Source organism: Emydura macquarii, unplaced genomic scaffold (assembly GCF_026122565.2).
Source record: "Emydura macquarii macquarii isolate MOO-44397 ecotype Brisbane River unplaced genomic scaffold, CSIRO-AGI_Emac_v2 contig_1386, whole genome shotgun sequence".
NCBI lineage: Eukaryota > Metazoa > Chordata > Testudines > Chelidae > Emydura > Emydura macquarii.
The window spans coordinates 1,079,010-1,094,053 of NW_027131523.1; the positions used below are offsets into that span (position 1 = coordinate 1,079,010).

A 15,044-nucleotide genomic window follows, 5' to 3' on the forward strand; every position below is an offset into this window, starting at 1 on the left:
GGGCTGCGGTGAACGTGTCCCCCTGCGCTTGGCGTCTCCGGCCGGGCGCGGGCTCCCTCTAGCGGCCGGCGCGGGCTCTGCGGGGGGACCCGGCACCTGCTCGGCTCTGCGCTCCCGGGAGCGGGGGAGGCGGCGGAAGGGAAGCGCATCGTCCCCGCGCAGCCGGCTCGGCTCGGCTCGGCTCGGTCGGCGGGGCTGGCGGCCCCGGCAGGTAGGGACCGCCGGGGGCGGGGGAGCCGGGTCTGGGGGCTCCGCGGCGCAGGGGAGCCGGGGATGCCCGAGAATGGGTGGGGGAAGGGGCGTGGGAGTGGGGAGTCCAGCGGGGAGTTGGGGTGCAAGGGAGGGGAGGTTTGGGGGGTCACAGAGGGGGAGTGGGGAGCTGGGCGGGTGCAGTGAGTGGGGTGCGTGGGGTTGGGGGGCACTGAAGGAGGAAGGTGGGGTGCAGGGAGGGGAAGGAGCTGGGTCGGCAGAGGGAGATGGGGGTGCAGGGAAGTGGAGGATGGGGGGTGCAGGAGGGGGAGCTGGGGGCGGTAGCTGGTAGGGGTGTTGGGATATGGGGGGCTGGAGCTGGGAGAGGTGGTGGGGAGGACACAGGTCGTGTGTGTGTGTGTGTGTGTGGGGGGGGTGATGCAGGGTCTCCTAGTCCCCGGGGTGTGCGCCCCACTTGTCTGCAGGAGTGGGGGGAGCTGCAGATCTCCTGTTTGGAGGGGCTGGGCGGGGGGAGGGATGCGTAGAGGAGGATGGGGGGGGGGGGGGGGCTAAAGTCTCCTAGGCCCTGTGGCAGGAGATGCAGGGGTAAGGGGGTGAAGAGGCCTCCTATCCCCTGGGGGGAGCTGTACGGGAGTGGGGGCTGCAGGAGCTGCTCCTCGTGCAGCTGCGTGCAGGGGGCTTCCCCCCCCCCTTCCCCCCCGCGCAGGGTGTCATTAGGAGGCTGCCGCCTGTCAGGCGCAGGGGGTGTCTCAGACAAGGGAGCAGCCTCCCCGGCGGTTGTTGTGCCAACACCGCGCTAATGTGATTAGGAGCAAAGCTGGAGCCAGCCCCGGACGTGAGTGTGCGAGAGAGAAAGAGACCGAGAGAGAGCGCGTCCCCAGCCAGTGTGCACGAGTGTGCAAGAGCGAGTGCCCCCCCCAGTGAGCGTGCATGAGTGTGCAACACCAGCACCGCTCCTGCTGGTCGTACGCAAGACAAAGACGCTGGGTGTGACACCATCGCTGGGTGTGCAAGAGAAACAGGGTGTGAGAGCTGAGGCGTGAGTGTGCAAGGCCTGTGCCGCTCACACTCGGGGTGCCACCCACGGGGTCCCTGCCACGGGAAGCCTCCTGAGAGGCGATGTGCAGTGCGTGGGAGGGAGGGAGGGTGCGTGACAGTGTCCCGGGGGGGGGGGGGCATGGCGCCCTCCCCACCCGTCTCAGCCCCGTCTGGCGGGGCACAGGAGGAGGGGCTGAGGCCTGTACGTGGGACGGGAGGGAGCTGGGAGCACCGGGGGGTGGGGGCGTAGAGCAGGGTCTGGGGATTCAGAGACCACAGTACCCCCCCTGCTATAACCACTAGACCCCTCTCCCCTCCCCCAGTGCCAGGGAGAGAACCCAGGAGTCCTGGCTCCCAGCCCCCCCTGCTTTAACCCACTAGATTCCCCGCCCCCCCCCCGGAGCCAGGGATTGAACCCAGGAGTCCTGGCCTCCACCCACGCCCAGGCCTGTCGGCCTGACACCAGCCACCCTGACCTTCCTTAGCTGAGAAGCTCCCCGGCCCGGTAATGACCCAGCTGCTTGTTGGGGATGGGTTCAGGCCCTGCTGCCCCCTCAGCCCCAGCTGGGCACAGGAGGATCTCCCTGCGGTTGGGGGCAGGGAGCTGGCGGTGGGGAATTCCAGCTCCTGGCAGCAACAAGGGACGTATCGACCGGGCATGGCTGCTCGTGCCCCAAGGGCATCTCTGGTTACTGGAGCAAGGGCTGGCTGGGGGCTGGGACTCCTGGGTTCTCGCCCCGGCTGTGGGAGGGGAGTGGGGGCTAGTGGGTAGAGCTGGGGGCCGGGACTCCTGGGTTCTCGCCCCGGCTGTGGGAGGGGAGTGGGGGCTAGTGGGTAGAGCTGGGAGGCCGGGACTCCTGGGTTCTCGCCCCGGCTGTGGGAGGGGAGTGGGGGCTAGTGGGTAGAGCTGGGGCCGGGACTCCTCTGAGTTCTCGCCCCGGCTGTGGGAGGGGCGTCGCAGGGCAAGCCTCGTGTGTGCACCTCCTTTTCTCCGGCCCCCTAGGAGCACCCCTCTTACTACCTTGGGGAGTCCCTGACACGTGGCTGGGGGGGGGCTCAGGGCCTAGCTGGGATCTTGGGTCATGGCACCTGGTTTCACAGCTGGGGGGGGGGGCCGGAGTCCAGCTCTCTGCCTTGGAGGCCTTGGGGGTGTCTCTGCTGGGCCCTGGCCGCCTGCCCCCGGCTGCAAGGGTCCCTGGCAGAGCCCGTCCCCGTGCAGCGCCCGTGCTGTGACTCACCGTGCGGGGGGACTGACGGGAGAAATCCCCGCCGGGGGCGGGAGGGAACGGGCCAGCAGCGGGGAGGGGCGGCGTGCGGTGGAGAGCGGGCGCGGGCGGGCTTGTTCACACGCGGGTGAACTCCCGGCCCTTATGGGCACCAGCGTGTGCCTCGCGCCCGGGGGCCTTGGCCAGCGCGGCGTCGCACGCCTGCACGGGCGTGTTAGCAGGTACGAGGCCGGCTGCCTTGCCCACCTCTCCCCTGCGTGGCCGGCCGGGGCGGCCGCGGCCCAGCGCCCTAACGCGATGTGACGGGGAGCAGCTGCCCGGCCAGCGCCGCGGGGGGCGGGGAAAGGACGGCACCACGTGCTGGCCAGGCGGCTGGGGGGGGGGATCGGCTACCGAGATCCCCCCCGCTGGGCCTGCTGCTTTTGTGCTCCCCGGACAGCCCTCGCCTTACCCCCCATCCTGCGCCTTGCACCCCGGCTCCTCGGCCTCCCCTCCGCCCGGGCTGGGGCTCCCCGACTCTGCCCGGCCCCCCATCGCCTGGACCAAGGCCCTTCTGTCCCCAGGGAGGGAGGGAGCTCTGCCTGGGGAGGTGGAGGGAGCCCGGGGGGGGGGGTGGAGCTGGCTGAGCTGGTGATGAGGGGGGGAGCCAGACAGGTGGGGGCGGAGCTGGCGATGGGGGTGGGGGGGGAGCTGGCTGGCACGGAGGGAGGCAGCGGCCGGGTACTTGGTATTCAGGGCAGGCGGAGCAGAGAGCAATGCAGCTGCAGCAGCGAGACGGACAGGGGAGCGGCCTGTGCTGCTGATGCTGCTGGGAGCGTGAGCACGGCCCCCTCTCCCCTGCACCTTGGGGGGCTCCCCCCTCGGCAGACCAAGACAGCACCCACCCCCTTGCACACCTGACAGCATGAGTCAGGAGAGAACCCAGGAGTCCTGGCTCCCAGCTCCCCTTGCTCTAACCACTAGACCCCACTCCCTGCCCAGAGCTGGGGAGGGAACCGGCTCCCAGCTCCTCTCTCTCTAGGCCTGGCTGACTTTGGGCTGTGGTCTGTGGAGGCGGCTGGCTCTGGGGAGGGAGGGGATGGGGTAGGTCAGGTCTCCGGGGCGGGAGCAGAGAAGAAAGGGGCGTGGCCCCAGGAAGGAGGAGTGGGATAGGGTGACCAGATGTCCCGATTTTATAGGGACAGTCCCGATATGAGGGGCTTTGTCCTAAAGAGGCGCCTATTCCCCCCCCCCCCTCCCGATTTGTCACACTCACTGTCTGGTCACCCTAGGGAGGCAGGTTTGGGGCCTGTCTCGGGGGGGGCGTTCCTGGAGGTTGGGGTACAGTGGAGTCTCTGGGAGGAGTGGGAGCAGGGTGGGCAGGGATGGGGCGTGAGGGGGTGGGGTGCAGGCGCCGACATCTAACGAGCTTCTCCCCTCTCTCCCCACAGGTGCCTGTGAATCTGGGGCAATCCAACCAACCCCCTCCCCCCCCCAGGAAAAGACCCGCTGAGCCACGTCCCCCCTCCCCGTCCATGGCAAGGCCTGGCCCCCGAGCTGCCAGCTGGGCTCAGGCACCCCAGCCAGCCCTGTGAGCCCCCCCCACTCCCTTCACCCCCTCCCCACCCCCCGTGGAGCATGGTGGCGGCTGGTCTCTGCCGCTGATCCGGGAGCCGCCTGGAGGGGGCACCCTCGGCTCCGGCATGGGAGACCTGGGCGCCTGCACCCATCCTGCACAGATGCAGACTCCCTGCAACCGGTACTGACCCCTCCCCGCCAGCCCCCCAACCCCGGCTGGCACCTTGCATCTGGCTCCACCAGAACCAGCCACGACACCCGCCCCCGAGCCGGCAGGACTCAGAGACTGCTGAGCAGGTGAGTGGGGAGGGGACCTGGGGGTGTGGCCGGGGGGTTGCGGTTGGATGGGGGCGCGTGCACAGGGCGGGGCCTGCGTGTGAGTACACGGGGCAGGGTGGGTGGTGCACGTGCATGGGGTGGGTGTGTGAGTACACGGGGCAGGGTGGGTGGTGCATGTGCATGGGGTGGGTGTGTGAGCACATGGGGCACGGTGGCTGGTGTACCTGCACGGGGCGGGGCATGCGCACCGGCTGGGCTGCCCGCCGTCCCACCCCGTCTGTCTCTGCGTCGTGTGGCGAGGTGGCCTGCATGGACATGCCGGCGGTTGGGGCTTGCTTGCGTGGGCAGGGGGATGCCGGCCTGGCTGCCCCGGGGGCCTCTCACCGTCTCTCTCCCCGGGGCGGGCAGATGGTGAGGCGCCATGTCCGGCGACTACGAGGAGGACGTGTGCCGCGGCGCACTCACCCTGCTGAAGGAGCTCTGCATCTCTCTGCGGGAGCTGGAGAAGAATGAGAAGTGCATGGAGTTCGTCAACCTTCTGCGCAACCGCGGGCACTTCCTGCCCACTGACTCCGGTAAGGGGCTGCACCATGGGGCTCGGCCCCCGCTGCCTTAGGGCATGGGGGCGTGGCTGCGCTCCAGGAGTCTGTCTGTTTTCTGCCCGGGATGGGGCGTGGCGAGGCTTGTGTCTGCGTTCCAAGGGGTGTTTGGATAGTCCAGGGGGACGTGGTCATGTCTATGTCCCAGGCGGTGGTGGGATACTGTGGGGGGACGTGGTCATGTCTACGTTCCGTGGGGACATGGTTGTGTCTACAGTCCAAGGGTGTTGGGATAGTACCGGGGGACATGGTCTTGTCTACTTTCCAGGCGCTTACAGAATACTGTAGGGGGACGTGGTCGTGTCTGCGTTCCAGGTAGTGGTGGGATATTACGGGGGGACGCTGTCATGTCTACATCCTAGGGGGGACGCTGTCATGTCTACATCCTAGGAGGTACATGGTCATGTCTATGTTGCAGTTGCTGATGGAATACTGTAGGGGGGACGTGGTCATGTCTACGTTCCAGGTGGTGGTGGTATATTATGGGGGGACGTAGTAATGTCTACGCTCCAGGGGGGACATGGTTGTGTCTATGTTCCAGGTGGTGGTGGGATATTACGGGGGAACGTGGTCACATCTGTTTTCCAGGCAGTGGTGGGTAGGGGGACGTGGTCATGTCTACGTCCCAGGCGGTGGAGGGATACCGTGGGGAGCTGCGGTCCTGTCTTTGCGCCATGCGGCCTGGGGCTCCGATGGAAGGCTGGGGTCGCCAGCGCGCCTTTCTGTGTCCCCTCCCCTCATTCCCAGCCTCTCCCCTGCTCAGACATCACCGTCAGCCTGCTGTCCGTCATCGTCACCTTCTGCGGCATCGTGCTGCTGGGCGTTTCGCTCTTCGTCTCCTGGAAGCTGTGCTGGATCCCCTGGCGGGACAAAGGGGCCTCGCAGTTGCCGCGGAAGGACCACGGTTTCCACGGCCACCTGCACCACTCGCCGTTCGGGGACCTGCTGGTGGAGCGCGTGGAGCTGGGCCCCGAGATGCCGGAACGCTCCTACCTCGACATGGACTCCTACCCCGAGGCCAACCTCAAACTGAGCCAGACCTCGCCCGACCTGCCGGTGGAGGGGCAGGTCGTCAGCAAGGAGGGTGGTGGTGGCACCATTCCCAATGCCCAGTCCCATCAGCAGGTGGCCAGCCTGGCACCCACCCCCAGGTGAGGCCTGGCGGAGGCTGGAAGGGGGGCAGAAGGGGAATGCATCGCGGGGGAGGGGGGAAGAAAGGGGGGCAGCAAGGGAGAGCTCTGTCTCTGGGGGGCAGGTGGAGTCCCTGGGGTTCCACAGGGGGAGCCCTGAACCTGGCTGGGTGGGGGGGCAGACCTGGGCATAGGAGAATGCATGGCACAGGAGGAGAAGTGTGGGAAGGGCTGCAGGGGGTGCGCCAGGCGTGTGGGGTTGCAGCATGGGGGGGGAGTGCCCTGGGGGGGCAGCTCTAGGGCTGGGAGGCAGCGGGGCAGCTCCCATCCCGGGTGGGTGAGGAGGATCCCCTGGTCTCGGTGCCCGCCTCCCAATTCTGCCCCCCTCCCCCTGCAGGTACAACACCCTGCCGCGCCCCGTGACTCAGCAGCTGTCCAGCCCGGACGTGGGCAGTCACAGCGGGGAGGACAAGCCGGAGCAGGCCACCAGCATCGGCCAGATCAAGCCGGAGCTTTACAAGCAGCGTTCGGGGGAGGTGGAGCACCGGAAAGCGGAGGCTCCCCCCTGCGGGCGCATCAGTTTCGCTCTGCGCTACGCCTACGCCTCGGAGCAGCTGGTGGTGAAGATCTTGCGGGCGCTGGACCTGCCGGCCAAGGATGCCAACGGCTTCTCCGACCCCTACGTCAAGATGTACCTGCTGCCCGACCGCAAGAAGAAGTTCCAGACCAAGGTGCATCGCAAGACACTCAACCCCATCTTCAACGAGACCTTCAGCTTCGGCGTCCCCTTCGCCGAGCTGCCGGGGCGCAAACTGCACTTCAGCGTCTATGACTTCGACCGCTTCTCCCGCCACGACCTGATCGGGCAGGTGGTGCTGGACAACCTGCTGGAGATGGCGGAGCGGGACGACGAGGCGCCCATCTGGAGGGATATCCTGGAGGCCAGCTCGGTGAGTGAGATCAGGGCGGGGGAGGGAGGGGGGGTTGTGGGAGGGCGAGCGGGATGGGGAGGCCGATCCAACCGTCATCTCGGCCCCAGTCTGTCTCAGCTCAGCTCAGCTGTCCACCCTACCCTCCCTTAACCCAGCCCATCTCATTCAACGCAACGGTAAATCAGCCCAATCCAAATTCAGCCCCAACCCAATCCTCAACCCAGACAAATCCAACCAATGTAAATTCAACTCAACGTTAAATCAGCCCAATCCAAATTCAGCCCCAACCCAATCCTCAACCCCAGCTCCAACTCATCTCAATCCTAACTCCTCTCCATTCAACTCAACTCCAGTTGTCAACTCAACCTAACCCAACTCCACCTTAACTCATCCCAACCCAGACTCAACTCAGTTGCACTCCAAGCGGCACCAAACTCTCAACTCAACCTGCTTTAGCTGGTGTAGCAGGACAATGAGATGCCCCATCGGGAGGGACGTCCTGCAGGCCAGCTCGATGAGCGAGACCATGGGGGGAAGGAGGGCACGGGGGAGACTGGCCCAACCCAACCTCAACCCCATCTCAACTCAGTTCAACCCCAACCCAAACTCAGTTTCCAACATTCAACCTCAACTCAGCACAACGCAGCTTAGCCCCACCCAACCCAGTCCAACCCCCCTCGATCCATCTTCCATTCCAGCCCCTCCACCCCAAACCAATCCCCAGCTCAACTTAATGCAACGCCAGTTCTCAACCCAGCCCGCCAGTTCCCCGTGCCGGAGTCCCCCCAGGAACCGGGCTCTGGAACCACTCGGGCGCCACTTTAGTGCTTGAAGTCTGCCCCCCACCGGGTCTCCACACACCGGCGCTGCAGCCTCCTGATTCCGGCCTCGGAGAGTCCAGCCCCCCGGCTCTGTCCGAGCTCCCCTTGTGGGTTCCCCTGGATGGGACCCTGGGGAGTTCTTCCACGCTCCCAAAGGGCCCATGCGCCCCCCCTTGCAGACAGAGCTGATTCACAGCCAGCGTGGGCGGCAGATGGGTTTATTAGTTCTCAGGTTCCCAGCGCAGAGAGACTTCGTTAGCAGATTAATTAGAAGATACAGCAGCCAGGAGCCTCAGAGCCCATTCTCAGGCCCTGCTCCCCAGCCCCCTTGCGGGGGGACTGGCCCTTCCAGCCAGCCGGCCCCCAGAGCTGTCCCCGCACCTTTGTCTCCTTCCCAGGCGAGGTGTCCACCCCTCCTTGTCTCTACCTGCCACAGCCCGTTACCAGCTGTTGCAGCCGGTTGGCCCAAGGCAGAGGGGTCCTGGCCGCTGTTTGCTGGGGAAGGCCCATCCCCCTCTGCAAGGATCACGCACCGGGGTCCCATCACCGAAATACATGAGTAACGTATGTGGGGAAACTGAGGCACCCCTCCCCCCAGCACTCAGAGAAAACCCCAAGAATATCTCCACTTCGTCGCCCTCCCCAGTTCAGCTCAGGTCCCCATACCCCTGCGCACCCAGCCTGCTGGGCATGTCGGAGCGGAAGAAGAGGGCTTATCTGGAGGCGGGGGGGGGTGCCAGAAGGCCAACTTGGGGAGACCCCGGGGAGATGGGACGGGCCCCAGTCCAGGGAGTGAGAGATGCCATTTGGGGTGGGGGATACGGGGCCATCCCAACCCACAAGTCTGGTGCTCTCTGTGTGGGAGATTCCTGGGCCCAGCTTCCCCCAGGGCCCCGGCCCTTCCCCCCCAGCGCCCAGCCCTGCCACAGCCCTGGCCCCTCCCCCCGGCAAATGGACAGTTATTTATTTCTAGACTCGGGCTGTTTTCGGGTGTTGGAATTTGTTGTTCATAAAAAATTGACGAGGAATTAGAGCAGCCAGGTATGAGTGCCCCCCCCCCACACACAGCTGGGCTGCTGCTCCTCACTCCCGCCCCACAGCCCCCCAGCCCTAGACGCCCCCCCGCCCAGCGCTGCCGGTGCCCAGCCGGCCTTTATTGTCGTCCCATGATGCTCTGCGGTATCAGGTGCAATTGTCATCAGTGGTGATGTTGTCTGGGGGTTTGAGCTACTGGAAATCAGCTGATTTTCAGGTGAGGGGATGGGGGAGGGAAAGGAACAGGTGTGTGTGTGTGTGTGTGTGTGTGTGTGTGTGTGTGTCGCGCCGCGCCCCTGGCTGTGATGCTGGTTGTGGTTCTGAGCTGTGCATGGGTCGGCGTGTGTTTTTGTGCGCCCCCCCCTTCCTCCATGGCATTGTGCAGACGCCTCTGCGTCAGAGCGTGCCCCCCCCCCGTTCCCCACAGCACTGGGGGGACGGCGCCCCCTAGTGCCACCCGGGAACGGGGGGGTCACCGACTGGAGAAAGCCGGCCTGTGGTTCTCGGCCCCCGCTCCCGTGGGGCGGTGGTGGCGGGACGCCAGGGGCTGTAACACGCCGGCTGGGCCGGTGCCCGGGCCAAGGGGCCCGTTAATATTAATGGGCAGGAAATGGCTCCAGCCTGGTAAAGGGCATGAAATATTCAGGCCGGGAAAGTGGCCACGGCCAGTGCCCGCGCGTCTCTCCCCCCGCGTCTCTCCCCGCTCTGACCCCCGCGTCTCTGACCCCCGGACCCCCACAGGAGAAGGCCGACCTGGGGGAGGTGAATTTCTCCCTCTGCTACCTGCCCACGGCGGGACGTCTGACCGTGACCATCATCCGGGCCTCCAACCTCAAAGCCATGGACCTGACCGGCTTCTCAGGTCAGGGACGAGGGGCTGGGGCGGGCGGGGGGAAGGAGACGAGGGCTGTGCCGGGTTGGAGGGGGCCGGGGGGCGCTGTGGGGGTGGGAGGGAGACAGGTGTGTCTGGGGGCGTGGGGGGGGCTCCTGGTCCGGGGGGGAGGCGGCGAAGGGGCGGCCGGGGGCTGCTGGCACTGGGTGGCGTGGAGCTGTGCCCCCCCCCCCCCTCCGGGCCGTGTCTGACCCCCTGCCCCCCCCCCCCAGACCCCTACGTCAAGGCCTCGCTCATGTGCGAGGGGCGGCGGCTGAAGAAGCGGAAGACGTCCATCAAGAAGAACACGCTGAACCCCAGCTACAACGAGGCGCTCGTCTTCGACATGCCGCACGAGAGCGCGGAGCACGTCAGCCTCACCATCGCCGTCATGGACTACGACTGGTGAGGGTCCCCCGGGGGGTCGGGGTCTGGGGGCAGAGCCCGCGGCGGGGCCGGCTGCCTGCCTGACCCCCGGGGGCTGCACCAGTGAGACTTGGGGGGGGGAGCTGGTGGGAGAGGAGGAGGACTGGAGAGTCTAGGACTCCTGGGTTCCCGCTCTGGGAGGGCAGTGGGGGCTAGTGGTTAGAGCTGGGGTGGGTGGGAGCCAGGACTCGTGGGTTCCATCCCAGCTCAGGGACGGGGGAGTGTGGTCTAGGGGTTAGAGCTGGGTGCCTGCAGCCAGGACTCCTGGGTTCTTTCCCAGCTCTCGGAAGGAGGGGTGGGGTCCCAGTGGGTTAGAGTGGAGGGGGCCGGGGGGTCTAGTCTAGCGGGTCAGGGAGGGGCGAGGGGGGAGGGTCCAGCCTTGACTGGTCTCTGCCCCCCCCCAGCATCGGGCACAACGAGGTGATTGGCATGTGCCGGGTGGGCAGCGACGCCGAGGGGCCGGGCCGGGAGCACTGGGCCGAGATGTTGGCCAACCCCCGCAAACCCATCGAGCACTGGCACCAGCTGGTGGAGGTACGGGGGGGGGGGTCGTCCGTGGGCGGGCGGGGGGGGGTGGTCAGAGCCCCTTGTGGGGGCTGGGCGTCGGATGCCGGGTGGGGTCATGAGTTGGGGGGGGGGTTGGGAGAAGAGGCTGAGGCCATCTCTGAGCCTGTCCCCCCCCCGCGCCTCCCCAGGAGAAAACCCTGAACAGCTACATCTCCAAAAGCGTGCAGCGCGACAAGCCCAGCATCGTGGTCGAGAGCGTCCACTCGGACTAACCCCCCGCAGAGACCCCCCCAGGGGCCGTGAGTATCTGGGCTGGCGGGGGGCGGCGGGGCGGGGGTGAGGGGCACCGGCAGAGGGGTGGGGGAGGGCAGCCCGGGGCTGTGCTGGCGGTGGATCGGGGGTGAGGGGCACCGGCAGAGCTGAGCGGATTCTCTCTCTCCCCTCCCAGGATCGTGGCCGTTCTCCGTGTCCAGGGGGAGGCGCCGTCGGAGCCGCGTGTGTTTGTGCGTGTGTGTTTGTGTGCGTGTGTGTGTGGGGGGGTGTCACCTTTTCTCAAAGCCATAGGAGAAGCCAGGACCGAGCTGTCTCCAAACTCTGCTCCCTCCCCGGAGCTGGTTTGGGGGGGCAGGCTGGGCGCCCCCCCCTTCTGCTCAGTGACTTGCATGCGGGCGGGGGCCGCGATGCCTGGCTTTAGCCGCACCCATGCACTGTGAACCCAGGCGTCCGGGGATCTGGGACCTCTTGACTGGTTTTTCCACCCCTCCCCCCCCCGACCATCGGCTCCTGCCCCCCGCCCCCGGCCAGGGCTGAGAGGCGACCCCTGCACTGTGGGGGGGCCGTTACTCCCATCGCAGAGGGGCACGGCTGTTCGCAGTGACCCCCACAGGACCTGGCTTCCCCTGACTGAAATGGGGTCCCCCCCCCGAGGGGACATGACGCTTGATCTGGACTTAGGGAGGGGAACGTGTCTCTCCCCCCTCCAACCTGTTTCTCTGTGGTTTGCATGAACATGATTCCCTCTCTCCCCCCCCCCCGCTTTGGTATGTGTGGGGGGAGGAGGACCCAGGCATCCGGATGCCCCCCAAGAGTGTAGGGGTGTGTGTGTGTGGGGGGGTGGATCTGTCTCGGAGAACCCAGGCATCCGGTTCCTGTCTGTACCCCATTCGGAATGTAGCCCCCCTTTCCCCCACCCCTCGACGCACGTCTGTATGTTTGTCCATCTGTGTTTGTCTGTCCATCCGTCCGTCCCCCCCCCCCCCCCCCCCCCCGACGAAACATCCTGGGTCTTTGTTTTTAAGCGTGTGAGGAGGAAAACAAACAAAAAACCCACCCGGACCAACCTGACCAAGTGGAAACCCCTCTGGAAAAGCCATAGACCCCCCCGCCCCCGGGCCCACCCCCTACCCAGCCTCCTGGGAGGGGAGGGGCTGGGCAGGCGGGTTCTGTCCATAACATTCTGCAATACCATCGACTGGACCTCGGAGTCGCTGCTAATGTGACCTTAACAATAAACTTGGTGAGAGGCGACGGCTGGCCTGGGTGTCTCCCTGACTCCCCCCCTCTCCCCCGCGTCCCACGGGGCCCCCCTCCCACCCCATGTTCCATGGGCCCCCCTTTTCCCTCCCACCTTCCCTGAAGCAAGACACTGCCCCTTGGCTCCCCCCCAGTTGTAAAGGGCATCCCCTAAATCTAAGGGAGCAGACATTGCTGGGGGGGGCTGGGCCCCAGGACTCCTGGGTTCTATCCCGGCTCTGGGAGGGGAGTGGGGTCAAGTGGGTGAAGGAGGGGGCAGGGCTGGGAACCAGGACTCCTGGGTTCTCTGGGCTCTGTGTGGGGAGCGGGGGCTGGCCTGGGGGTGGGGGTGTGAAGGAGAAGCGTCAGGTCCACTTTCACCCCAGGGCACGTCAGGGGGTGCAGTTCACCACCAGCGGGCAGGGATGCTCCCTCTCCCTGGGCCAGGCCCCGGCCCGGGGCTGTGTGGAAGGGCTCGGGGCCGGGGGTGAGCGCGGCTCGCCAAGCCAGCGAGTCGCCGGGGGGCCGGGGTTACAACGGGGGGCGGCATGAAGAGGAGGGTTGTGCCTGAGACACCAGGAGAAAATCGTCCCGCTCTGCGCGCCGGGTCTGAGCCGGGGCCCCGCGCGCTAGGGAAGAGGTGCGCGACCTGGAGAGAGCGCGGCGGCCGTCCAGAGCGCGCCAAGGTTTAGCAAACCCCACCTCTGAGGGAAGGTTAAAAAACCAGCCCGGGGCCTGCTTGGACTCACCGACGCGTCCTCGCAGGCTCTTCTGGTCCAGTCCCCGGCCCTGCAGGCGGGGCTACGTTTTGTCCTGAGACCGGCCGGGGGCAAGAACTTGGTCTTGAAATCGGTTCAGGAGGGTGGGGAGCAGCGGGTCGCCGGACGAGACGTCGGGCTTGGTCTGCAGCGTGGTTAGCAAGTTGCCCCAGCGTTGAGCCGTCGGGGGAGCCAAGCGGTGGAGGATGCTCCCCGGGGAGCTGGTGGGATCCCCGTCGCTGGCGCTTTCTGGGGACAGGTTCGGTTGGACAATCCCCCCCCCGGCGGGGCTGGTCTCAGTCTGCTTGGTCCTGCCTCGGCCCAGGGGGCTGGACTCAGCGACCTCGGGTGGGTCCTTCCAGCCCCACGTTTGCAGGAGTCTGGATCCCGCGTCTGGTGCCTCCCCCAGACTCCGTCGCCTCACCCGGGGGCCCCGCCTGCACCCCCCGCCCATCCCCAGCGTCGGGGATGGTGCCGTAGCTGGGAGCTCCGGCTTCGTGCTAGCTGCCAGGGCCATGGCTGTGCAAACAGCATCAGGGGGGCCCCAAGACACCAGCCCAGCTCCCCGGCCCTGCAGGGCCCCGGCAGGGTGCACCCCACCACGGTGGGTGAGGTGGGGGGGGTGGAAGGTCCCTCCCCCCAGGGAGCTGGCCCATGGGGCACTCTCTCTCTCTCTCTCTCTCTCTCTCTCTGTGGGGTGGGGGTGGAAAGGCTCTACCCCAGCAAATTGGGTACCAGTCAAGGGCATGTGAACAGAGAGACCCTGAGGCCTCCCAGCCGTGAGCCCCCCCCGGGTCCCTCTTTCCTAGAACTGGTTGTAGGGGGGGGGGGGCCCTGGGAGCCAGGACTCCTGGCTTCTCTCCCCGGCTCTGGGAGAGGATGTGACCCTTTTTGGGGTACCCCAGTCGAATCACTCCCGGGGGCTCAGAGCACGCTGGTTCCGTCTGTGCCCGACCGCGGGCACCCCTCACCACCGGCCGGCCCCACTCACGCTCCAGCCCGGCTTCCGCCCCTCCCCATTTACACCCCCCCCCCCCACACACACACACACTGCTCCAACACACTCCAACGCCTGGTCCCTGGACACCCCAGGCCGCTGGCTCCACAGAACCCTGGCGCCCCAGCTTCTCCCCCCTGCCCCCCAGCTCAGGCAGTCCTCGGCGTGGGGCAGAGACCCACCCGCAGCCCACCTTCGGTGAGGTGTTGAGAAGATGTTTGGCTGCAGGGTAATAGGTCTGCACGGACATACCTGTGCCACGCAGGGGCTAGTGGGTTAGAGCTGGGGGCGGGGCAGGAGTCAGGATGCCTGGGTTCTTTGCTGGCTCTGGGAAGGGACTGGGGTCTAGTGGGGGTGGGGCAGGAGTCAGGACGCCTGGGTTCTATTCCCCGGCACCGCTGATGCCCGTCACTCCCAACCTGCAGGCCCTGCTAGCCCAGCCCTGGGCGCCCCCCCAGCTCTGTGGGTGCCCCTCACTCCTGGTATGGCTGTGGGGTGGGGCGGGTAAGGCTGGGCACATGGGGGGAGGGCAGGGGCTGTTTGCCGGCTGGGTGTTTTTCGTCCCTGGGCCCCCAGCCCTGCCAGCCGGGGGGTATTTTTGGCTCCCCCGTGTTGCACGACCAGGATGCGTGGGTGTGGCTGGTGTCACATCTGGGGCACGTTTCGCTCCCCACATCGGGAGCGGGGGAGGGGGGGCAGAGATGCACGGCCCAGCCCCCCCACAGGTACCTTTACAGCCAAGGCATAGAGCGGTGGGGGGGCTGGGGCCAGTGAGATTTCGGCCATGGCCCCTCATTCCCAAACCTCAACCCCCCCCCAGCTCTGCTGGTGCTCCTCACTCCTGACCTGCAGCCCCCCCAGTCCAGCTCAGGTGTGGGGGGGGCGGGTTGCCTCTCTTCCCTGCAGGGTTTGGGGAGCCAGCCAATGAGTCACTGGGTTCTCCCCCCCCCCCCCCCCCGGCTCTGCTGATGGTGCATAGCCAATGTAGGGGGCTCATCAGGAGACCCCCCCCCCGCTGCAGCCAGGACCAGGGGCTGCTCTGGAAGTGGCTATTTACAGCCCCCCGGCTCCGTAGGGTGGCAGGACCAGGTGGGGGGGGGGGGGGAGGCAGGATAATGATTGGAAATCAGGGGAGGAGGCAGCGTG

General features: G+C 66.9%; 1 protein-coding gene across 1 annotated transcript; it reads left to right on the plus strand.

Moving 5' to 3' along the window:
- The first annotated feature begins 82 nt into the window (after positions 1-82).
- SYT3 (synaptotagmin 3) lies at positions 83-12,158 on the plus strand. Its single transcript, XM_067552186.1, has 10 exons — positions 83-211; positions 3,905-4,328; positions 4,719-4,885; positions 5,673-6,060; positions 6,437-6,989; positions 9,569-9,689; positions 9,932-10,103; positions 10,529-10,658; positions 10,820-10,930; positions 11,080-12,158. Exons 3-9 carry the CDS (start codon positions 4,732-4,734, stop codon positions 10,901-10,903), a joined length of 1,602 nt encoding a protein of 533 aa, XP_067408287.1. The 5' UTR covers positions 83-211; positions 3,905-4,328; positions 4,719-4,731; the 3' UTR covers positions 10,904-10,930; positions 11,080-12,158.
- Positions 12,159-15,044: the final 2,886 nt, after the last annotated feature.